This window comes from Pantherophis guttatus, chromosome 1 (assembly GCF_059756535.1).
Source record: "Pantherophis guttatus breed Tessera chromosome 1, ASM5975653v1, whole genome shotgun sequence".
In the NCBI taxonomy this organism is placed as follows: Eukaryota; Metazoa; Chordata; class Lepidosauria; order Squamata; family Colubridae; genus Pantherophis; species Pantherophis guttatus.
Window position 1 is genome coordinate 148,884,437 of NC_142063.1, and position 24,724 is coordinate 148,909,160.

At 36.7% G+C, this 24,724-nt stretch overlaps 1 protein-coding gene across 2 annotated transcripts in view; it reads right to left on the reverse strand.

Moving 5' to 3' along the window:
- Nucleotides 1-2,793: 2,793 nt before the first annotated feature.
- The window catches only part of FIGN (fidgetin, microtubule severing factor), a 130,695-nt gene continuing 108,764 nt past the window's right edge, over nucleotides 2,794-24,724 (reverse strand). For both annotated transcript variants that reach the window (XM_034426468.3, XM_034426461.3), the window contains one exon: nucleotides 2,794-5,833. In XM_034426468.3, coding sequence (XP_034282359.1) covers nucleotides 3,585-5,833 — 2,249 coding nt within the window. In that variant the 3' untranslated portion in view covers nucleotides 2,794-3,584. The remainder of the gene's footprint in view (nucleotides 5,834-24,724) is intronic.

The window sequence follows — 24,724 nt, forward strand, 5'->3', positions numbered from 1 at the left end:
GCAGAATCCTGAGTCCCAAATCAAATGAAAAACATGGCAGAACCATTTTACTTCTTCAGAATGTTAGTATATTTTGGCCATATCAAACTCCCTATCAAAAGCTAAATCTTCTCATTTGTGGAACACCCAAATAACCCGAAAACAAAATTCTTAGAAGGCCTTTTGATCGCAATGAAATGTGTATGGTCGCAATTCCATACAGGCCTAAATGTAGCAGCAGAAGGAACAAATGGCCTTATTTGTCTAAAAAGTGCAAAAAATCCCCCAAAACAAAACAAAACCAATGGCCAAAAAAAAAAAAAAGGGGGTAGTATTTGTAGCTCAGGGTTGAACCAATAGGTTCTGAGTGAACCAGGCAAAGTCTGACTGATTCTATTTAACAGGGAATCTCCATTGGCAGAGAGCCGAGAGTGGGTTATAGCTTGCCTTAATTTTGTACAAGGGCAGTACAGTAAACAAAACTATTATTTTCATGTCAGGTAAAACATTACACCTCACTAGTTGTAGCTAATTACCATTTGGGAGAAAATGGCCTGATATTTTCAGCAGCGAATCCACAACGTAAGATTCAAAGCATTTGGGAGAGGATAAATTCTTTGAAGTTCCTTAACCTCACAATTAAGTCTTTTATTTATGACCTCATTGGAAGAATAATTTGCTTTCCCCTCTAATATACAGTGTAAAATGTGAGTTAAATAGAGCACCTGCCGATTCCAATGCCAACATAAACTGAAGTGCTACTGGGATTATACTGTAGCTATATACATGAACTGAATGTATTTGGTGTCACCTTGAAATTAGATAATGTTAGTTTTAAAGGATGTATAGACAGAGGTGATGCAATTGTAAATTTAGTTTTTCAAAACATGTTTGAACCTTTCAAATGGACGGCAGCACAATAGCATAATGTGATATCTAAAAGTCAGAAGACTGGTCAGCAATATGCATCAGAAAGCCATCTGCAAGATCAATATGAATCTGACAAAGGCGATTGTGGCTCTTCCCAAATGGAAAAGATACAATGGAAGAAATAGATGGGAGAAAAAGAAAGACCTTTGCTAATTGAAAATGCAAAGCATTTATTAAGACTTATTTTACTATATCCTTAGTGAAAGGCACTGTTTTACTTTTTAATGAACTCCTCTGCCTTTTAGAAGCAATCCATAAGTTTAGAATGAACAAAATAGAATGTGCATTTTGGTTTATTTGCTCAGTTTTTAGCAATGAAAATTAACATTTTAGCTGAAGAAATGCCAAGTGTAATAATTGGGCAGTAGCTTTAAAGACAAAACAAGTAGGTGACTAATTGGTCTTTTTCTCATTAGAGCTCTTCAGTGCATTTATTTCATGGATTTGAAGATACATTACTTAAAAGTAACATTAAATGCCAATAATTTCTAATTGTTCTGCTGCCGTTTCTTTAAAGTAAACAAAAGATTACACGAAAAAAAAAAAAAAACAGAGCGGGAAAGAGAAAGGGAGGGAGGGGGAGAGAGAGAGAGGTTTGCTCTCTGCTCGTGTGGCTGCGAAGGTTTGAATTGCTCTACTGTTCAGCGACATTACGGCATCAGTCAGCTGTCATGAAAAGAATTGCTCATAAAAGCATTAAAGAATAAAAAAGGGAGACAATGTGGAGCAGGGGCACAAATAGAATAAAATGCCACACATCCTATCTAGCTTCTTTTTCCTGAAGGAAAACAGTCACCATTTGTCCTGGTCGGGCAAAGGGAGAAGAGGCAGGAGGATTCCCTTCCCAATCCTCTTTTCTTTTTGACTGCAATTCTCCACACACACACTTACTTGTGAGAAAACCTCACCATACACAAAGCTGGTTCTTTCCAAAAAAACCTGTTTAGGATTATGTGTTAATAGGACCTTCAACAGCTCTGCATGCTAGTGGTAATCTGGTTTGTCCTGCTCTTTATGTGCCTCTCTAAGGGAAATAAAACAAAATCTGAGGTAGAAATAAAATGGTGGGCATTTTCCAGCCAGGCGAATTTCTAATGACCATGGAACGATTACATTAAAAACAAAACAAACAAAGGCATCAAGAAAACAGAAAGAGGCAACAACAGCACACATAAAACAAAGGGATAACTTTTCATTTGGTGGTGAAAATGCAAAGCAAAGAAGAAGAGAGATGCCATTTGAGGGTTCAATTTGTCTTGTTTTTGTTTTGTCGTTCTTTGCTGCATTGCTGTAAACAGCTCTGCAGCCCCTAAGCTCTCTGGAACCTACAAGGATTCTGTGCTACTGATGCATTGGGGCAATCAAGATGCCTACAACCCTAGCTGAGATACAAAAGTTGTACCTTGTGGTCTAAGGTAATTTTGCCTCTCAGAGTCCTAATCAGATTTCGTCTCTGACCATCCCAGATGATTCGATAATTCGACAGGGGGACTTGCTATTTTTATTGTCTGTGCGCTCTCTACTGACTTGTCACAAAATTGTCAAGGACTAAGGACTTCCACACACGACTGCCATGAAAATTGCCTTGCTCCAATTTGATCCCCAATATTGGTTAAAAAGAAAGAAAGAAACGTTTCTTAAACACTGGGATACTCCTGTTGTATTTTCAAAGTTTTAAAGATTATCTTTTTAGCACGCTTCAGCTTGCTCCTTAATACATTCAAAATATTTCTCCTTGCCATTTTTTTCCCCAACCATTGAGGTAAACATACATATTTAAGATAAAGTAACATTGAAGCCTAGCCTATTAAATCTCAGCAGTACATAGTGCTTTCAACACATTCCTTTGAGGTACTGTACAAATCACAATCACTTTCCTGAGTTTTTTTTCTTTTTTTTTTCTTCTTTTTTTGCAGACAGAACAAGAAACAAAACAAACCGCGGAAATTAAAGTCCAGATTACCGTTACCCTGTTTTACCTGTTCTTAGTTTAATACCACAGAACAGACAGGATTGAGGAATACTGTTGCTTTTAGACTTAGCCAAAATAGGAGGAGGGAAAAAAAAAAGCAAAACTAACCAAAGTCACACCTGGTTCTCTGTCACAACACAACTGTTCATGTCTTTAGTCCCATAACATTTTGAAGTTAAAGCTCTTTATATTAGCACATGCCACCAATGTAATTGTGAGGCAAACAAAAAAGAAAGGAAGGAAGGAAAAAAAATAAAGCACCACTTGAGGCACTTGAAAGCAACTAAATCTCAAAAACAGCAGAATGAATCAACACACAGGGTTCATGTCCTTCTTAAAAGTAAAAAAAAAATCAACCCCTCCACGGTGAGAGTGTGTTGTCTAGTCTGAATGGAATGGAAGGGAACATCAACATCCTATCATCATCTGTGGCTTCACGGATTAACAGCTCTCCTCGGATGCACTATTCCTTCAAGCCTAAACCTGGCTCTTTAGATGCAACATGATCATTTCCCCACCCCCACCCCCTGTACCCTTCCACAATCTCAACACGACTGAAAAAGGGGTTCCGTGCCCTAGATAACAGGTTTGTGTGTACATATGTGTGTGCGCGCACCAACATTCATTACATTTTTTTTGTTTTTTTTTTTGTTTCACTATTTTTTGTTTTTGTTTTTTTTTTTTTAAAAAAAGAGACGGCTTGTCACTGACTGCAACCAAACATTTTGTTCCATTCGACGTATGTATCGAGCTCCTTTGGAGAGATGCTAGGCTGTATTTTGCAAAAAGCCTTGTCGAAGTCTTGGTACGTAACAGGCCTCAACTGACTGGGCATAAGGGCCGAAAGGTCTGTGGCTGGCATGGCATGGAGAGGGCCCACAACGGCTTCCTGACACAAATGAGCCACATCGAGTCCAGAGAAGCCTTCTGTACGCTGGACTAGCAGTGCAACCTCCTTATCACTGAGGCAGTAATTGTGCTGTGAAAGCAGCTGTACTATTATCTGGTGCCTGGCTGTGCTGTCAGGAAGTGGGATTAAAAGTCGTTTCATGAAGTACCTTCGAAGAGATTCGTCTATTTCTTCCGGTTTACTGGTGGCGCAGATGACAACTATTTGGTCCTCAGCGGAAGTGAGCACGGTATCCAGCTGCATAAGGAACTCGGTTCTCATCCGACAGACTGGACTGTGCTCTTCACTCACTTGGGATGAAAGGAGCATATCAATGTCACTAACAAAAATCACCGAGGGCTGTCGGCACCTTGCCACCAGGAAGGAAGCGTGAACAATTTTTTCTCCTTCTCCCAACCATTTTGTGGCAAGAACCGAACCTGTGAGTTTGAAAAATGTGGCACCTAGTTGGGTAGCTATACATCTCCCCAGTAATGTTTTGCCTGTGCCCCGAGGTCCAAATAAGAGGATGCTCCGAGGTAGAGCAGTCAGCCCGTTAAATGCATCTGACCTCAATACTGGCCACAAAACCTCCTCTTTAATGACAGCCTTCACCAAATCTAGTCCAGCAATGTCATTCCAGTCCACTGGTGGTCCTTGGCTGATAATCTCATTGGTCACAAGGTCCATGAGGTGTGCATCAGTGTTCTTCAGTTGCTCGTCCACAGAGTGGTTGGATGAGGTAGCTGCACGAAGTCCCGGGCCTTGCATTGGATGAGGAAGAAGCTGCCTATGTTCTTCGCTGTGTTCATTCATGACGGGAGAGCTATACTTCCCAAAAGGCTCACTTGCTCTGGAGCCAAGGGAATTTTTAGCAGAACTATAGGAAGGGGGCGTCAGAGCCCGACCAGATTGGTTAAATTTCCTTTGCTGCTCAGAAGCCATGATTTGTTTGGTTGGCTTAAAGGCCAAGGAGGAGGATTCAGCGTTTCGGTCAAAGCCATTCCCTCTGCTGGCATTGGAAATGCTGTTGTCAGGCATCCTGTACATGGGGCTTTGTGTAGATCTCTGTTGGCCATAGTTGTAATTTCCATAGCTGGAGTCCATTTCTCCTTGCCCTGCCATATAGAAAGCTTTTCTCTTGAGAGAAGTTGCTGAGCTATTGGTCAGGGCCGACGGTGCAATGGGCGTTAAGCCATGACTCTGGTAGGTGTACCCAGGTACTGTGGTGGGGGGGAGAGGAGTTGGGGCAGGGATACCTGAAGGCAGATAGGCTGAAGGAGGTGGTGCTCCACCAGGGCTGTAGCCAGGCCCAACAGCACTTTGAGGGGGATAACTTGCTGGCGGGTAGCTATAACTGGAAAGGTTAGATGTCCCATTGTAGCCTGGCACTAGGGCTGGTGGCGGTGGCGGCGGAGGGGGTGGCTGTAAAAGCCCAGAGCTATGCAAAGGAGAGGGATGAGGTGAAGGAAGTGCAGGTGCTGGCTGGCCACTGTAACTTGTATGCAGGTACGATCCGTTATAGCCTGCGGCATATTCCTGAGATGGGAGCCCTGAATGCAGACTAGGGACTGTATGACTTCCACACGTACTACTTGAATAACTAGGTTCTGTCAGGTTGCTAGCCACCCCAGGTGAACTCCCTATACTGGCAGAGACATCTGCCGGAGGGAGGGCAGTACTTACTCCAGCTTTGCTGGCGGTAATAACATCTGGGACACAGTTCATAGGATAAACACTCTCAGAGTTCAAAGAAGGCTGCCACGGTTCACTTTCGCTTTTGCGACCATTCACCAGCCCTGATGGAGGCTCCACATAGTTACCCAGGATGGGACGTTCGGCTGGCCCTTCCAAAATGCCGGAATACTTTTCTGCATATTTCTTTAGCAGATTTGAGGCTGTGAGAGCAGAGATGTCATCATTCGCCCAGGCATACTGATAGGTGCGCTGAAGATGGCCACGGTAAGCTTCTACCTTGTGGGCGGGAGAGCGGGTGGTTGAAGTGATGTCAAAGTGCTGCTCTGGCCACTGGGCATGTTCTGGCGTCCACTGCATCTTCAAGCCTGAGGGGTTTGGGAGGGAGGAAAAGCAAAATTAGCAATTAGATGGGGGAAAAAAAGACAAGTGCAACGATATCTGAGTGTATCAACTCTTGATTCCTTCATTTATATGCAGAATTGCGAGGTTGAAATCAACAGATTACATGCAAATTATCTATCAAAAGAAAAAAAAAAGTACTGCCAGTGATTCATTTTCTTGAAGAAGAAGAAGGAAAAAAAGGATACAGTCACCCTTCTAATGTTTGGCTAACTTGGAAGGGGGAGAGAGAGAGAGTCAAAGAAATTATTTTATCCAGCTGGATTTGTTTTAAAGGGTCGCACGTGGACCTTCTTCCTATCGCAAGCATGGACCTGCTATTAGGTAATCTGTTCTTCGCTATCTAAAGCGTACCATCTTTCCTTATTGCACTTTTAAATTTTAATGGAAGAGGGGAAAAAAAAAAACCTTCCATAAGCTACAGCTGACAAATCACATCTAGGATACCTTTCTTATTTGGTACTGAACACCTAGTTAGCACAGTATAATGCACCCTGTGCAGAACAATATGACACAGACATAGCAGGTCACTCCATAATCCAACTCTCATCTAAAGTGGTCCACGACAGTTTCAAATCTGCTTCGTGGAGTGCAGCAAAGCAATCTCCCAGGCAGCGCTCCATTGCTTTCATCACACAAAGCCTACAACTCGGTATGAATTACAACGGGCTGCTCTGTGCGTCAGAGTCCTGTCGTTGAGGCTCTGGAAGGAAACAGGCAAAGGTGGGCGGGTGGGGTGGAAAGAGCAAAGCCCAGCAACACTTCTCTATCTTCTTTCTCCTCCCATTCTCTTCCAATTCCCTCCAAACCGATAGGGAATGGGGGGAGGGGCAGGAGAAAAGGGAAATAAATGTAAGTCAGTTACTAAAAGTTTGGGGGTGGGAGAGTGGCGGCAATGGGACAAAGTTTGGTCCTGTATCAGACAAGGCAGGCAGAGTTCATCAGAAAAAAAATATTTTAAAATCCTTTATATCCTGCATGGGCATATATATTCTTTTGAAAGCAGGCATCGGAATTTCATTTTTTAATGTGAGTCATTTCACAGAAAAAGGTGGCAATAAAGTTTATCTTATCTTTACCATCTATAGACTTGTTCAGCCTAATAGGCAGCACTAAAACAACCTTCCTTCTTTCCTTCCTTTTCTTTCCTTCCTTCCTTTCTCCTTCTTTCCTTTCTTTCTGTCTGTCTGTCTTTCTTTCTTTCTTTCTCTTCTTCCTTTCCTTCCTCTATCTGATAATATTTGGAGCAGATGCTCAGATAAAAAGGCTTGTTATACATCAAACATGGATGGCAGAGTTTCTCTGATAAATTACTACTATCTTTCATTTAACAGCCTAATACTCTTCCTATTTTGCACTTCTTCTTCTTCTTCTTCCTTTAGCTCTTCTTTGCCTGACTCCAGCATCTTGGCATGACTGTCTTAGCCCTGCTGAGCTAGATCGAACACAACATACAGTTTGGCAACAGAGTGGCATGTTTATTCCCTGCTGAATCCCTATTCCTTGTTTGCACATCCGCTGTACCAGACACAGGAAGTTAATTAGCAGCATGATGCTGTGCTAATTGTGTTAATTTACAAGGTTTTAGTCAAAAAGAATCATGCCAGGGCTGGCACTGCTGTCAGGCTTCCGGCTTAATGATTAAGAAAAACTGAAAACAAGGTGGGAAGAATTGCAGTAATTACACAAATAATTAATAGAGCAACGGGATTAATTTGTAAATATATTTTATTGCAATAGCGCTGATATGAATTTGGATTATTTAAACTGGAGGCTGTTGACGAGATTCACGTATCCCTTCTCACTTAGTCCAAGGATTTAAAACATAACTTAAGCCCAATACGAAAAGTTTTACACTGTATGAGATTATGAAGCTTGAATCCTCAGTTTAGTCAAAAAAGATGGGACTCAAGCAATATGTTTATCGGGTTTGTGAAAGCTATACTTTCACAATTTTAATTAAACATAATTTATAGAAGCATCAAATTTCATTAAGAAATTGTCGGCAGTTTCTTCACAATATTTCACATTACTTTGGAAACAGCAAGAAAAAAAAAATCAGAAGCAGGGTATTTATTAAATAGGGGAAAAAAATGAAAGAGACACGAATGCATTAACCTCATACTTCTTTTTAACAAAAATATTTCCTTTATTGCTTACATCTTTGGAATTTTAAGCTTTCAGAAATTATAAAAGGCAGGAAATTCAAGCTTCTAGAATAGATTAAAGCTTTTCTTCATCGATAAAAATAAGCATCATATACAACATTTGGAAAGGGTTTATTCAACCTTGCTCTGCAAACCACTGGCATGTATAGTTTCCCTGAAAAAGTATTTTCCTCATTTTTAATTTTCATATAGGTCCTACTATTTTATAAAAGGAATCTAAGTGGCCAAAGTTTGGTACTTTTTCCATTTATTTCAGAAACAAAGTCATCCTACATATGACTTTGCGAATGTGCCAGTTTGAAAAAGTACAGTAATTCCCTACTTTGATTCAACTAATATGCTATGCCTTTTTTTTTTTTTACATTACTCTGATTATATAAACAGGGAATCCTATCTGTTATTAGTCTCTCACATCTTGTGTAAGAGTTTTGCTTCACTGATCCATGTCCAACTTAGTAACACTTGAGGGTTTTCCAGCAGAAACTGATTGTTTCAGGTTCTCTCACAGGGATTTGTATCTGACCATTCCAACATCCAGCAGAATTAGCCTGCACTACTACATTCTAACCACCGTGACACCACAATGGTTGTGGTGGTGCAGTGACTTGATACTTTCCTATAGAATTTCCCGATAGAAAGTAGATTTCATGGTTCTTTCATGTTGTACATCATCCAGGCCCGAAATCAGCAGTGTGTGTCCAAACTATGGAACTACTTGAAAGCTGGCATGACATTTTGACTGCTTTCCATGAAACACGATGATGCCTATCTAGCCCACAAAGTTCCACTCCTGCTTCATCAGTTTATATATGTTGATCCAGGAGCTTTGGGGCAAACTTGAGATGAACAATAATATTTTAATGAATAGTTTCTGTAGGAGATGACTACGTTGAGCCTGAGGGAGGGGTCATACAGGTCATAAATTAGGAGTCCCTTCACGCCCGCAAGAGTTCTAAGTCCAGCCCACCTTGAATTCCTTTCTATTCTTAACTCTCATGCATTTCCCTTAATGGTCCCTTGGCCAGATTCTTGTAGACAACTTAAGATTGCAATAAATATTTATACTCATTTGAACTGCCTGAATCTCCTGATTTCCTGGGCGCTTGACATTAATCTAAGGAATTCAAGGTGGGCTGGACTTAAGATCTCTTGTGGGCACAAAGGGACTCCTGACTTATGACGCATTTGACCCCTCTCCCTTGGGTTCAGTCTGGTCATATCCTACATCTTGTGCCTTTTTAACTTTCCTTGAAACCCATTTTTACCCAGCATTTTTTGGTGGTTGAGTCTTGAACATAGACTTAAGCTAAAGCAAAAGTGATGCAGAACACTATTACCCTGGGGCTTCTTTTATTTTCTAGATTATTTTAATCCCATGCAGTTGGAGTGATTTTGACAGAACAGCAACTTTTGAGAAAGTTCTTTGCTATCTTCTCCATCTTTGAATTGGTGGAGCCTCACAACGGTAGAATTGTTTTTGTAACTTTTTCCGGATTGAGGGGCATTTAAAAAAAAAATCTCATTTTGTGGAAATTATACAGATTTATAAATTCCTTGAATTTGGAGAATTATTACTTTTTTACACCAGTATACTGCAAATTGATTTATTCGTGTAATAAGTGAAACAATCAGCAAGCTTTGGTGCTCTTTGTTTAGTCAGGTTTTCTATCAGTTGGGCCTACAGAAAGCTCTGGTTACATTCAGGGGTAAAGATCTGCAAATATTCAGGAAATGTGAAAGAAGACAAATGCTTTTTCGTCAAACTTTTTGTTATTCTGCAGCTCATTAAAAAAAAGCCATACAGGAGCTAATAAATATACTGCAGTACAGTGACTGCAGTCCTGCAACATTTAATGGGTTCTTACAATGTAGTCAAGATCTGAATGCAGAGGAAAATTATGGAGACAGACATAAAAATATTACATATTATCAGTGATTTAGCACTTTAAAATTTTCAAACTGTTCCACATTCATCATCTTGGAGTAATGTACAACACAGTTATTCCTATATACTGTATTTCAGGTAAAATCTGAATTCACAGCCCAGTCCCTAGATAACAAGTGTGAGTTAATGTAGCATCTGTAAGGAGTGACCCTGAGTTTGTGGACATTTATCCTGGTACTTATCTGCCACCTGTTCCCCACCTGATCTTTTCTTTTTTACATTAAAACATTATTTAAAAATACTTTATTTTGAAGAATGCCTCTTCGGATGCACTTTATACATCTGATGGGTGGCTGAAGTTATGCTTTGTGACTGCCTACCCAAAACAAGACCATGTTAAGTAAAGAAGGGGAGGGTAGCCAACACTCTGATATGCTGATGCTTTGTCAGTAGCCATATTCCCCTAAGGCCTGTTCTGTGCATAGGCAAGGCCCATAGCAGCCGTTTGTAGTGACACTTGTAATATACTTTCAAAGTTTCAAGGCAAAAAACCTGGGAATCTCTGAAATGTCTCCTAACAGGAAAAACTCTGAGCATACATAAGCTGGGTGTTTGTACGTAAGTGTTTGCAGATGTATGCTGTATCCATGTCTATAGCTATCTTGTATTCTTGCACAATTGACAAGACCCAGCCTGTTGTGCTCTTTCCATCACCATATAAATGGTACTATTGACTTCAGCCTGCAGTCTCTGATCACTCAGTTTCCTGTTATATATAGGAATATATAGGGCAGAAGATACTCTCTCTTCTTCTGTCTTAGGCTGTGTGAACGACATGCTAAACTCCTTGTCTTCTACCGCTGTATTCCCTGCATAAAGAGTAGGGTAATTCAATAGGCTTTTTTGAATATTTTAATAGGGTAAGAATTAGAAGCACTTACTGGCATTACCCACACTCCATAGCAGTCTGTGGCAACAATTTTAGTCATGTTAATGGAGCTTGATTGTACCTGATATTCTTTTACACACAGGAAAATACGAAATGAACGAAGATTAGAGGGTATAAATGAGTGGGGGAAAAGTGGCATGCAAATATTAATTTAATGGCTAATTTGGTATAAAATAGTCTAGCTTTCTCTGGCTCACACACACACACTCACATAAACACACAATTTATAATGCTAAAACATGTATTATAAAGTATCTAGTTTCTTAAAACTGATCCTTGAAAAACAAGTCAGGTTTTCCTTGTATTCATCCTCTGGAATAAATGTTCACATGCATCAAAACTATTTATTTGGCATAATTACTAGATAGCCCATTGGTTTCAGATTGCTATCCAAGCTGTGGATCTGCTCTACGCACAATAATTGAAAGTTTATTTATTGACGCACACTAAGTACCAGTGCATTTAACAAAGGTTGTAAAAGGCAGCACTTCAGAAGTTATAATATGAATTTAAGGGAAAGGGCCTGTTCTCCTAAACTAAAGTGTAAACTTTTCCTCTACCAGTTGCACTAATTAGCTATATTTGAAAGTTAATGTTTAATTACAAAATCATTCTCTGTTTTAAGTGGTTTTATTCCAGCATCCGCAGCTGCACCAAGGCTGGCAGATCAAAGATTAAAAAGAAGGAATATTGTGGGATAAAGCTGTCATGGTTTGAAAAAAGTTGGCAAGCTGCATAATTATTATAAAATAAGCGGTAATAATAACTGTGCTCTGCTCTCAAGCAATTTGTACTGAAACAGAGATCAGTACGGCTAAGTTTATATCAGTAAATTAATAGTTGACACCTGACGGGTAGTTTTATTAGTATATCTCTATTTGTGATAAAAGATAAAAACAAAAAAATGATACTAAAGACATAAAACCAGGAAATATCCTCTTCAAGAATGAAGTTATGCAAGAGTTCAGTTTTGAACACAGAAAACCCCAAATTCCTTTACAGATGATATCATTAGCATATGTAAATGTTCTAGAAAAAGCTTTCTTGTATAAATCAGGGTCCATTTTTATATTTTTGTTGTGCAAATTAAAATAATCAGAATTGCTTCAAATCAGGCTTTTTTTTTTCCTTCTAGGTTTTTTTACCATTTCATTATCTATAATTCAAAAGGAAAAAAAAATATGTCATTTCAGAATATTTTATGGAATTTGCACAAATACCTTATGCAGAGATATGACAGAAACTTCAGAAATGTGCCCTGTCCCCTGCTTTAAATTACCTCTAAACTTGTCAAGGCTAAAGAATTATAGCACACATGGGCCTCTATTTGGCAAATGTAGATGGACAGTATCTAGCACAAAAATAATCCAAACTGTTCAAAATTTAATGAATGTCTAAAGAGCAAAGTCATTTGGATATCAGTCCTCTTAATCAGAGAGATAGAGAGAATTCAAGATATTTTTTGTTTTCTTTTGTTTTAAATGGTAATAGTAAAAATTAGTATAACCGTTGAGTTCCTTCTATAACCACCTATGCTATTTCTCGGTGTTTTTATTCCAACTTGTGCGATCAAAGGGATTAATTGCTTTTCAGATTAACAATTAAGCCAAATATATTAAGATTGGCTACTCCAGTAGCAAAAGAAAACAAAACAAAAAGACTTGTCTTTCCTGTAGAAAGAAGAAAATGGAGGAAGCGTACAAAAGCCCAGAAAAGAGTTGAAAAATCTTGAACCCTTTCATGCTGAAGGCGTACTGCTTTTTTCCCCTTCTTCTCTCGAACATTAGTTCGGTATGAATCGAGGCAAAAAGAAACAATTGTCTCCCCATCTGTGTTAATTTTATGTCCTTGCCATTGTACCGTCAAAGAATTCAACATTATGTTCTGTTCATTTTAGGCTGTAAATAAGTGCTGTGCTAAATAGGGCTGGTCTACTGAATTAAAGGGCAAAGAGCTAAAGCTGTAAGTGAGACATGCATCCGATTATCCATTAGAAGCAGACTGATGGCAGCTTTGCCTGTGCATATTCCTTGCCAAAGCCACTGGCCTTGTCCCTTGCTCCCCACCATATGCACAAGTGCTCATTTCCAGTAATGCCCTTAAACAAAAATCAGTAATTGGAAATTTCACATCTAGTCACTTATCCGTTGTGTGCAAAACCAACATCTTTTGTAGGTAGTTGGTGTCTTCTTCTTCCTTTTTGAGATGTAAAAAATACCTTTTTCCCCCTTTTCTTTCCTTTTCTTTTTTGCAAAAGTTACCTCCGTACTTTATTTACTTGGATATTTTTTTCCCATTTTTAAAATAGAAAAGAAGCAGAGAAATAGAAGCAATCACTCAGCAAGGACATACTGGCCCAAAGACACTTGATGCAATAGGGACCTTCACTCCCACAAATGACCACAATACTACCATATATCTTTTTTCCATGAAGTCTATCAAGCCACTCGATATAGAGAGGTAAAAGACAGCAGCACAAACCGTTAGATTTGTGCATATAAACTACATGTACAAAAAAAAAATCAACTACATGTACAAAAAAATCAACTACATGTACAACTGGAATTAGTTAATTCGCATTCATTTTAATTTGTATTAAATCCACATGAAATATGGATTTTATACGTTCCCCCCTTCTACCATAAATTAAAAGGAAAAAGAAATGTAAGATAAGAAAAAGTACAAAAGTATAAAAAAACCCAAGATCCATATGAAACTGGAACAACCAACTCTGAATCCCGAGCCTTTCAAAAATATCTCAAGTCAATCTCGGCCTCAACCTTAAATTCATATTTACTAAAAACAGAATAGTACATTGATTATTGCAACAGCATAGCCTTTGTTCTACTAGGCAGTTCTATTCTCCCATTTTTTCAAGTGCTAGGAGCCATCCAGGACTAAACATTTAGAACATGGACTATAATAATTAGTTTGAAGTGATTGAATACAGACACCTGATACCACATCAGAGGTGAAACATCCATCAACTCAGATGAGATCCCAGTGCTCAAAGATGTCAAGTGCTCTCAAGTGTTTGGCTTCATTGAGCTGAAGATGCTCAATATCTTTAAGAATCAGATCCTTAATAGAGACCATTTTGATTTGCAGTTTTGCAATTTTAAAAAGACAGACTTACATAAGCCATTTCTGCACAAATATATTCATGTATGAATATACATTTTATAGCTATATAGATGTATATGAGAAACTGAAAATACACGTTCCCGTAATTTGTAAGCTTCGTTTTAGGAATAAGGAAGGATTAGATTTTATTATTTCAAAAGGCTAGAGTTAACACTCATACTGCCTGTTAGAATAGCACAGCAGATAACAAAGGGCTTTTGAGCATTACTGGGACCCATAAACACCTCTTTTGGCACCTATCAGACTGCCTTTTATTTCTGATTTTTAAAGTAGACTTTTTAAAATAATTTAAGCGCTCTTAACTGTTTGGCGTCCTTGAGCTGAAGATGCTCAAGGACCAAACTAGCATTATTTTTATGTACATGAATGTATCTCAATATAATTCTAAGGTAAGAAGTATTTTGATTAGACACAGAATAGTACTTTATTTAAAACAATTCCTACAAACTCAGGAAAAGGTAACTGGAAAGACAGAAAGCATCCCCAGGCAATAAGGATGGGCCTAACAGACAGAAATGCCTTCTAATAAGGATGGCCATGAGTATTACAATGGCTTGTGAGTACATGAACAAATGGTACCCTAAAGGCCGTTTTTCTACTTTCAAATATCCTTGCGACCATTGGCCTAAAAGAAACAACAAGTCAGCTATGCTTTTAAGTTGGTCTTTGGCCAGCACCTATGAGTGGTCAATAATAACAGCTTAAAATGAATGTGAAATGTCAGCAGACAGGAAGAATAATGTAAAATATGTTATGTTTAAATGGTTAATAACAACAAGACCAATAATGATGGTGATGATGATGATGCAACTATTCTGCTAATGCAACTCAAAATGAAAGGAGGATGCAAAAGTAGACAAAGTAGTTGTTTAAAAGTCCAAACAGCTGCGCAAGCTACTGGATCGTCTTTGACAGATTTGTCTTTCCATTTTCTTACAGGTCCTTGATTGTGGAGAGGATCTTTGCATCATGGATATTGAGGAAATATTACAATCTTACGTTCTCCATTCCTAAATAGTGTAACTTATATATCAAAACAACATACTGAACCTTTGGAAACTAATTAGAGGATCATTTCTAAACCTATAGATTTCCAATTACCTAACTTTAATATGGTTGCACTTTGCGATTATTCTTTTTAAATCACACCTCATGACTTTCAATTACAGCCCCAGCAATTTACTCTTACCTTCATTCCCTCCCCAGCAATTTTCTCCTCATTTGGATGCTTTAGCTTCTAACATTTATGAAGGTGTTTTTGTCTTAACTTATTTAGCAAGAACTGCTGAACTCTCAAACTAGCAAAAATTGATATCAAAGTGAATGTTTAACATATCAACTAAGGAACAAGGCAACTAATTAGAAAACACATCAATTGTGCTGTTTTTGTTTATTATAAGGACAAAATCATTTAATGAAATCAACTTTTTTGATTGAAATTGATTACAAAAGGACAACTCAATTAGAATTCTCTGTAGTGGTACCTCAAGTTCTCACTATCAAGTTCCCATCCAGACGTTTTCAACTCTGAATTATACAGTAGTTTGTTATCAGTGTTTACTGCATACTGTATAACATTGGGACTATTTCCTGCTCTATTTACTAATAGGTTTAATTTCTTGTGGAAAAAAAAATCAAATATTACAATCCAGCCATATTTAAGCACTTTTGTTCCTGCTGATTTTGGGATGTGTGGGGGTGTATTAAAAATATGCTGAGCAGTGTCGCACTGAAGTCAACAGGGCTTAGAAGAGCTTAATTTTGATCAAACATATTCAAAACTCAGATTTTAAGGATTTTAAAGATTAATATCAATTGAAGCCAGATTTTTTCCTTTTCGGATTGATGGATAAACAGATAGGGAAAAAAAGCATGGAAGACTATTCCAATATACGATTACTGTGGCAAAATTATCATATGCACAAAGATGGAATGATTCAACATTACCCACCATGGAGGAATGGTTGGTAAAATTGATAGAACTCACTGAGATGAAAAACTGGTTTAAAGAAAGGGCAATATCTACATTTATTAGTGACTTGAGGACTTTTTGCATAAAATGATTTATGGTTTTGATGATTAGACAGGATAGATTGTAGAAAGAAGAGAATCATGATGTAAATTAGGAGAGGTTAAAATATAATTATACTTAAAACTGCCATGAAGAATATTGGAAGCTACTTCTTCATACTTTTCATTTTTTTCTACTTGCTTTTTCTACTTTCTTCTTTTTCTTCATTTTTAGCTTTTTCTGTTCTTTCTTTTTCTGTTTTTTCTGTACTAATTAATTTGTATTAATTCTTCTTATTGCTTTTAATACTTAGTATATGAAATAATCAACAATAAGTGGAAATAAATAGTTGGTTTTTTTTTAAAAAAAAATCCCTCCTCTCCATGATTTGGATGAGGCCAAAGACAATTAAAATATGTAACATATGCATACAGACACAATATTATTTCAATATTCATTAAATAAAACCCAAGTATATAAGAAACAATATGAAAAATGATTTATGGCATTCCATAGATAGTTCTGTTACATGCCGGTATTTTCAGCCAAAATGGAAATTAGATTGAAATTCAATCATTTCCAGAAACTATTTCATTAATCTTGAGTTTTACTACTAATTCTTATTAATGACATTTGACTTCTGCCATGGTAAAGGTCAGTGTTTACTAGTCAATTATGTAAATAGGGATGAAATTTGGTAATGTGCCAGAGACACTTATAGTGCAATTTTGTATATGTCTGCTCAGATATAGGTCCTCACTGAATTCCAAAGCTTTCCCACTGGTATGTGACAATGTCACTGCATATTTAGTTGCTTTTGCAGAATTATGTTCAAAGATAAAAATGCTTGAGCATTTTCACTTGTCTAGAAGCAAAAGAACAATATTTAAGCAAAAACAAACAAAAAAAGCAGAAGTCATATTGGTCCATAAGGAATATATATATATATCTCAATCTACTTTCTAATTTTATTTAACAAATCATGAATACTGAACAGAACCACAGAGCAGCTATAGAATGCCAATCATTCTGTGGTTTTTCATTAACTTTTTTTTTTTAAAAAAAACTTTGCATAACTCTTGTGTTTACAGATTTGTGTTTTTTGTTTTTTTTTAAAAATTTGATTTATATGCCACCCTTCTCCGGAGACTCAGGGCGGCTTACAGTGCGTTAAGCAATAGCCTTCATACTTTTGTATATTTTATACAAAGTCAGCTTATTGCCCCCACAAACTGGGTCCTCAATTTACCTACCTTAGAAAGGATGGAAGGCTGAGTCAACCTTGAGCCTGGTGAGATTCGAACTTACAGTAATTGCAGACAGCTGGTGTTAAATTACAGTGCTTAGTCTGCAGAGCTATCCAGCCTCTTTTGTAGAAAAATCTGCAGCTTTCCAAAAGTATTTGTCCTACCCATACAAAGATTAAAGTCTCTGCCCTTCCTTCTGCTTTTTGTCTATAAGAAAAGTAGCCCTTATTGAGATGTATCAACAATCTGTTCAGCTTCAAGTAGCATCAATTTTAGTACTTGCTAGGGACTGATGCATGTGTGAACACCCTTCATGAGTGCAGGAAGTTTCTATATGGTGATCTCATTACTATCCTCTAGTCATCTATTTCTTAGGAGGCCAAGTTACTCTCTTTTATTACCATCCCACCAAAGCCTTCTATTTAATGAGGAGAGAAAAAAAAACCAGAAGCTTCTTGGGCTTTTACCGGCAAGCAGATCTGCTGGTATCAGACTGCTGAATAAGGCAATATTGTTGTTTTTTCTGAAGTCCTAGGAACTATTAACACTAGGTTAATCAGCAACGTTTTCATTTTTTTCCGCACTGTGCTGCTTCAAGAATGCCCCCCACTTTTTTTCAAAAAAATTTAAAACACTGCAACAAGCAGATGAATACCAATTGCCTGCTTTTAATCCTGAAGATTCAACACGCAGGAACACACACAAAAAAATGTATATTTGATAAGTTCAGTAGGGTTAATTCCAGAGGTTTCTCTGTACTGGTGTATTCTCTTGAAGTACACGAAGGCAAAGAACAATCTGGAAAGTTTAAAATAAATGGTAGTCAATCACTGAGTAACACTTACGTATCACTGCGCAGATTTAGAGGCCAATATGCCACACACATCCGTAATAAAACCTATATGTTTTCCTTTCACTTTTCCACCTCTAATGTTTCTACCTAGCCCATCGGGCTATGCAGCTACTCCATTTGAATTAAAGTATGTCATTACTTCTAAACAAAAGGAGAGTACATACAGTTCATAATCTAATACTTCCAGAGAGGGGATTATTTTTTTTTTAAGGTTGCTACAAAATGGAAAAGGGCTTTGCAAAAATGTTTGGGTTATTTACACATTTTGATATAATTTGGTAATTCATATATTAATTTTTAATGCAATTGTACAAAGCTGCTGCATTTCAGGTTTGGAGAGAAATATTCTATAGCCATGTCTGGGTGACATGGTGCATTAATTCAATGTCCTTCACTCCTAGGACCTGCGTATAATTTAGTTCAGCCTGAAGAAAATAACTTTGATCCGAGAGCTGTGGGGGGAAAGAAAACTACATATGAAATGAGGTTTTCTGGGTTTAGGGTAGTTTCTTATATACAAGGTGATGTATGAAGATAAACTGCTTTGGCATGCTACTGATGTAGTATAGGATTAAGAGTATAATGGTTTTAATAGACTAAATACACATATACATAGTTTATTCCCTGGCTACTGTCTCTTTCCCACTATCCTACATATTGTACAAAACACATCTCTTCAGAGTTCACACTCACACACACACACCCCTTGTGAATGGAAATATATTTTTGCAGTATTGTATAAAAATGCATGGATTATGAAACATAATTGTCAGAGTAATAAGTACAGTTAATCACATAGCACTCCCAAAGACAATGTTGCCTAAATTAATCTGATATAGCACTAATTTTTGTTAAATTAAAAGGGCAAGGGGAATCTTGAATTGGTTGTTTACAGATCCAGCCTTCTTTTCTTCCTACAATATATTGTCTCCTCGTTGTGACAAGAGATGAGTAAACAAATTGACACACTAGAACATCGGGGTAAAATTAGCATTCCCTTTGCTGAAATCTTTCAACTACGCAGTCCATCAACATGTTTCCTTGCCTGTTCTTCCAATGAAAGGTTTTGAAATAAAATAGTTTGAGGAAGGAATTTGAAACTGCTATCACAGTTCATGTACATTTTTTTTCTACCCATAAAACACATAAGGCAAACAATTATAAGCCAGTAAACTGTTAAAAGAAACTGAAAAAGCCTGGAGGAAGATAGCCATTTTTGAAACTTTCTGAAACTTCTAAGGGTATATGCAAATGAATGTATTCCATACATTCAGACATCACACACCATTGCCTTCATAATCTATTATTTACCATGAAACCTAAACTCATCCATTATATTGGCATATTAAATATATATATATATATACTTGAGCACAAATATTTAAACTAGTACTACTTCCCTAACATCACTGTTCATATATTGCCCCAGTTTCAACAGAAACAACATACATTTTACAGTAAAACTGGAGGCTTACTTCAAGAAAGGAATAGCATGGATGACGCATGTTAACATGTTTTTTTAAGGGGCACAGACCTGAGACACCAAGCACCCAATAAGTCTACCTGCTCTTGAAAAAAAAAATCATTTCTCAAAACTTTGTATTTATTTTTCCTTTCACCCGTTTTGCTTTCAAATCAACTAATTAAGATAATATCCACAATTATATATGCTTAACATAAAGTTGGACTTCTGCCAATACAAACAGTAAAATGATTCAATTTAAATAGCATACTTCAGTAAGTTCGGGAATTTCTTGAATTTAGTAGATAAAAAAATAGCAGCTGGTTTGTGTATCTATAATTGAGCAGATCCAGTTTTACCATCTATCTGCATTATCTAAACAGATTTTGGGTTTCTGCAAATTATCAAGGTATATACATATAACATTGTATCATGTAATTAATTTATCTCAATTATTCACTATTATTTTTTTTTTAAAGGATGGTCTGAATATTCATTTACCATGCAATAAATTGCCAAATATTCTTTGGTGATATTGGTATCTCCATACATGGTTGAGATTTCCCTCTCACTAAGGGTAAACAGTATTTAACTAGGGTCAACCAATCCAAATTGTTTTAAGCCCTCATCAAAAGGGACGATATGATTTTTGCTTGTTTTAAGCTATATGGCCTTTCATACAGTCTGGAAAACATTTGATGAACCAGTACCATGTTTCCCCGATAATAAGACCCTGTCTTATATTTTTTTGAACCCTGAAATAAGCGCTTGGCCTTATTGCCATGCACTCAAAAGCCCGATTGGGCTTATTATCAGAGGATGTCTTATTTTGGAGAAAATAGGGTAGCTGGTCTTTCATGTACTTCCTATCTTGTATCGCAGCAAATTCCAGAACATTAAATTCTCATTGTTTGCAATCGTCCTCTAATCTTTAATAATGTTGGTCTCCATATTCACAGTACCATATTTCACCATCTTTCACTCCACAAAGGAGCAATATTAAAATAAGAACTTCTATCAATTCACACAGATTCATTAAAATCTTGCCAGCACAACAACTAAACAGCAACAGTGACAGCTAAACACTTAAGGACTTAACCACATTTCCCTCACCCACCCCGCCTCTCCACCCTTATTTTCCGTAATAATGTTCAAGGCATGATTTAATAGAGAGACAGTCATTAAATACAGTTAACACATTTTTTTGTCCAAGCTAAGCTTAGAAATGAATGAATATTTACTTAAGCATCCTAACACAATCAGCTTGGGTAGTTTAAAACAATTTTGCAAGGGAGCTGATTTTAAAAGTTGAATGGTTCTATTTACCTTGACAAATCAGAAAACCTTAATAGCTAGGATAAAAAAACAAAAAAAAAAATGACTGAGATGCAAAGTGTGCTAATTAACAAATGTATACATTTTAAATGCCACTTTGCAAAGAAAGCTCCTTTCAATTACAGCTATCTCTTAAAACAAAAAGCAGAGAATACATCAACATACATGTGTGTATATCTAGTAATGTATAATCATATCATGTCTCAGAAAGCTTTAGCAGGTTTAAAGCCCACAGAATTATGCCTCTGTCCCTTTTGTTTTCTATGTCAATCGGGCAGCTTCTTTCTATTCATTACTGAACTGTGAAAAGGAAACACAGAGGTAGTGTTTTCCTTTTAAACCATGTAATGTCTTATACCCAGATTAAAAAAAAAAGGGACTGGTTTTTTTTTTTTGCCTGGTAGACAAGCTGTCGTAATTGAAACGAAGTCTAATCAGACTCATTACTGTTTTCAGCAATTTGCACCACCAAAGATGCTTATTAGGTAACAGTGTTTAATAAACCGCTCTTTAGAAAACTACCAATAATGAGCTCTTAACAGCCAATCTTTAGCAGGAATGTAATGTGAAAAGTGTTCCTAGCACTGAATAGATTTTCACATTTAGTAGTGTCATAATTAAGCTGGAGGAATTGGTGACTGCAATGTTAGATTTATTGCAATCTAATCTATAGTCCTTCAGCCTCCAACACTGCATTTGAGAATGAGATCTTATATTTAACCAAAATTGCAGTTAATATTTCCACAGCAGATTTTAAAAAGCATCTCAACCTTTCCTAATATTCACTCAAAACACGATTTAGGAAAGAGGTTGAAATTATAGATGAGATTCAGAAGGCAGGTTCTATATGTTAGACATGGAATTTAAAAAGTTATTTTAACATTTAGTCAACTCTGCTTAGCTTTGTTGGCTTGTACCCTGAATTCCAAAGAAAATCTGTATAATATAAAAATAATTTATCATAGACTGTTACTTATGTTTTTGCAAATTTTTGTGAGCAATTCCTTAAATATTATTAATTCTAATAATAAGCACCACCCAATGGCCACTTTGGTAATATTTAAGTAACATGCCAGGGTATATTAACTCATAAAAACACAACAATTAGTGACATTTTTAAACATCAAAAGCACCACAAAGATTTAGCAAGTATTGCATACAAATACTTATAAATCAACTCTTTTTTTTAAAGAAAAGGATCAACATGTAAACTGACAATTTTTAAAAAGTGAAAGCATTCAAAACAACAACCCATGCTTTCATTCTCGCACTGTGAGAACTTATATTTGTTCTAACATACCAGTTCCTCCCAAACTATAACCTAGAAATAGGTTGATGACCATATGTATTCTCAATCTGAAAAGCAATTTTTAAAGGATATTATTATTATTTAATAGGACCCAGATTTTGGGGGGCAATATCCTGATCTATAAACCTCTTAGAGAGGGCTGTAAAAGCACTATGAAGCGGTATATAAGTCTAAGTGCTATTGCTATTGCTATCATAAAATTATTTCAAACTGACAAAATGCTTGAAAAATACATAAAGCTAAACCCAAGTTTTTATTAATGATACATGCCATATCCCACAAACAACTTATATGTGAATTGCAGAAAATCTACTGATCTTTAAGCATAAGAAAGACATCCATAAGTGTTATCAAAAACAATGAGAACAAAGCTAAGAATATGCTGTTCATTTGTTATGTCAAGCGATATAAATTACTGCAAGATAGATTTTTATTAGTCAGAGTGGGAAGTTGACTGGATAGTTAAAATATATTTAATAACCTTTGATGCACTTTTTATATGGGCCACAAAGGCAACCAAATTCTAAAACATCCCATTCCATCCATCTAAATAAAGTGTTCTTAAAAGTGTTGACAACAGAGTCAAACAAATAAATATTTTTCAAAGTCTCAGTTTTAATTTCTAACATAGTAAATATCACTAAATATAATTTACATAAACCAAAACTGTTGGGGTCCTCAATCACTTTTAAGAATGGAGAGGGGTCCTGAGACTAAAATGTTTGAGAACCAATGATCTTGAGAAGTTAAAGTCTAAGCAGGTGATAGGTTCCTCTATCAGATGGCTCCATAATTAACAGTGGTCCAGTGAGGCCATTAGGTAATTTTTTCTTTTATTTATTATTCTCTTGTATGCTAAATGTAATAAATGTCAATTAAAAATAGGAAAAGTAGCTCCTAATAAATGATTAACATTGGCGAATAAAGTGCAGGTACTCACAATAGTTCGTTCAGTGAGTGAAGTTACACTGAAAAAAGGTGACTTGACCGTTTATGACCATTGCAGTATCCCTGTTGTCATGTGATTAAAATGCAGAAGCTTGGCAACGGACTCATATCTATGATAGCTGCAATGTCCCAGGCTCATGTGACCTTCTGACAAGCAAAGTCAAGGGGAAAGCCAGATTTACCTCACAACTGTGTTAGCTGCACTGATTCACTTAGCAACTGAGCCAAAAAAGGTCGTAAAATGAGGCAAAGCTCACTTAACAAATGTCTCACTTAGCAACAGAAATTTTGGGCTCAATTATGGTCATAAGTCAAGGACTACCTGTAAAAGTAGAATCTCTCTCAAGCGGAGCTCGAGTCCTAGACACATTCCTGAAATCCCAGTGGAATGATGTCCTTCTCCTTGGATATTTAGTCTGTTTGTTTATTTATTTTACACTGACAAAGTTTGGCTACGTGTTGCCGTCAGCTGTAATTAATAATTATATGTCCTAAAGAACAAATAAATGTTAATATTGATAATTCATATAACCACTGCAGGATATACATTAAATATTGGGAGGAGAAATGGGAGACAGTGCTTTATACTATTACGTAGCCTTAATTATAAACGTATTTCAGAAAATAGGGTTAATTGAACATGTATACATCTGTCAATTAGCCTCTGTCCTGATATTGCAGGAAGAATTAAATAATGTGCTACTGGTCAGGATATCCAAAGTATTATCAATGAAATAATTACAGTACTAAAGTAAGCCTACATGTTTGATAGTTGTATGTATGACTATAAACATGTGACACTTTATACTGATTATTAAAAAATTTTAACAAATAATATGATTATTAGATTTTTCAATACATTTTAAGAAATAAAAGACCATCCTTTAGAAAATTGCTAGGCAAGGTTTATCACAGTGGATGAAATATTTTTTAAAAAATATACATTAGCATACATTTTTTGTTAAGCGACATTAAAACCACAGAAGGTGTAAGGCTCTCCACACTGAAGGAATTGGAGTTGGCTATGGGATTGCCTTAAACAACATCACATAATTTAGTTGATGAAACTCGCCTCTGTATCTGTATTACAGGATCTTTTCCCCTTTCCTTTCTATTTTATCACCTTGACTGCCCTCTATTTCAAATTTGCAGCAAAGCAAAGAAAGTGAGATGAGAGAGAGAAAAAGAGAGAGAGGGAGAGAGAGAGGGAGGGAGAGGGAAAGGGAGAGAGGGGCGGGGGAGGGAGAGGGAGAGAGAGAGAGAGACTGAAGAATAATTGTGTACGTTACATACATAATATAAAAATCACACAAGGATTACAAAATCTGATTTATAACAAAACATTCATACACATCACGTGTGTATATTCTGAGTCTGATTGTACTATACTTTATAATGCTGTATAAAAATTGTAGAAGTGAACTGGGAAGTGATTTGGAGTAGCAGCAAGATCTGGGAAAATGAAGACCAAGGAAGGCTTATATTTAATGTAGTACATTACCACTTTATCTCAAAAGGGGTAATTCCCGGTTACATAATTAATGTT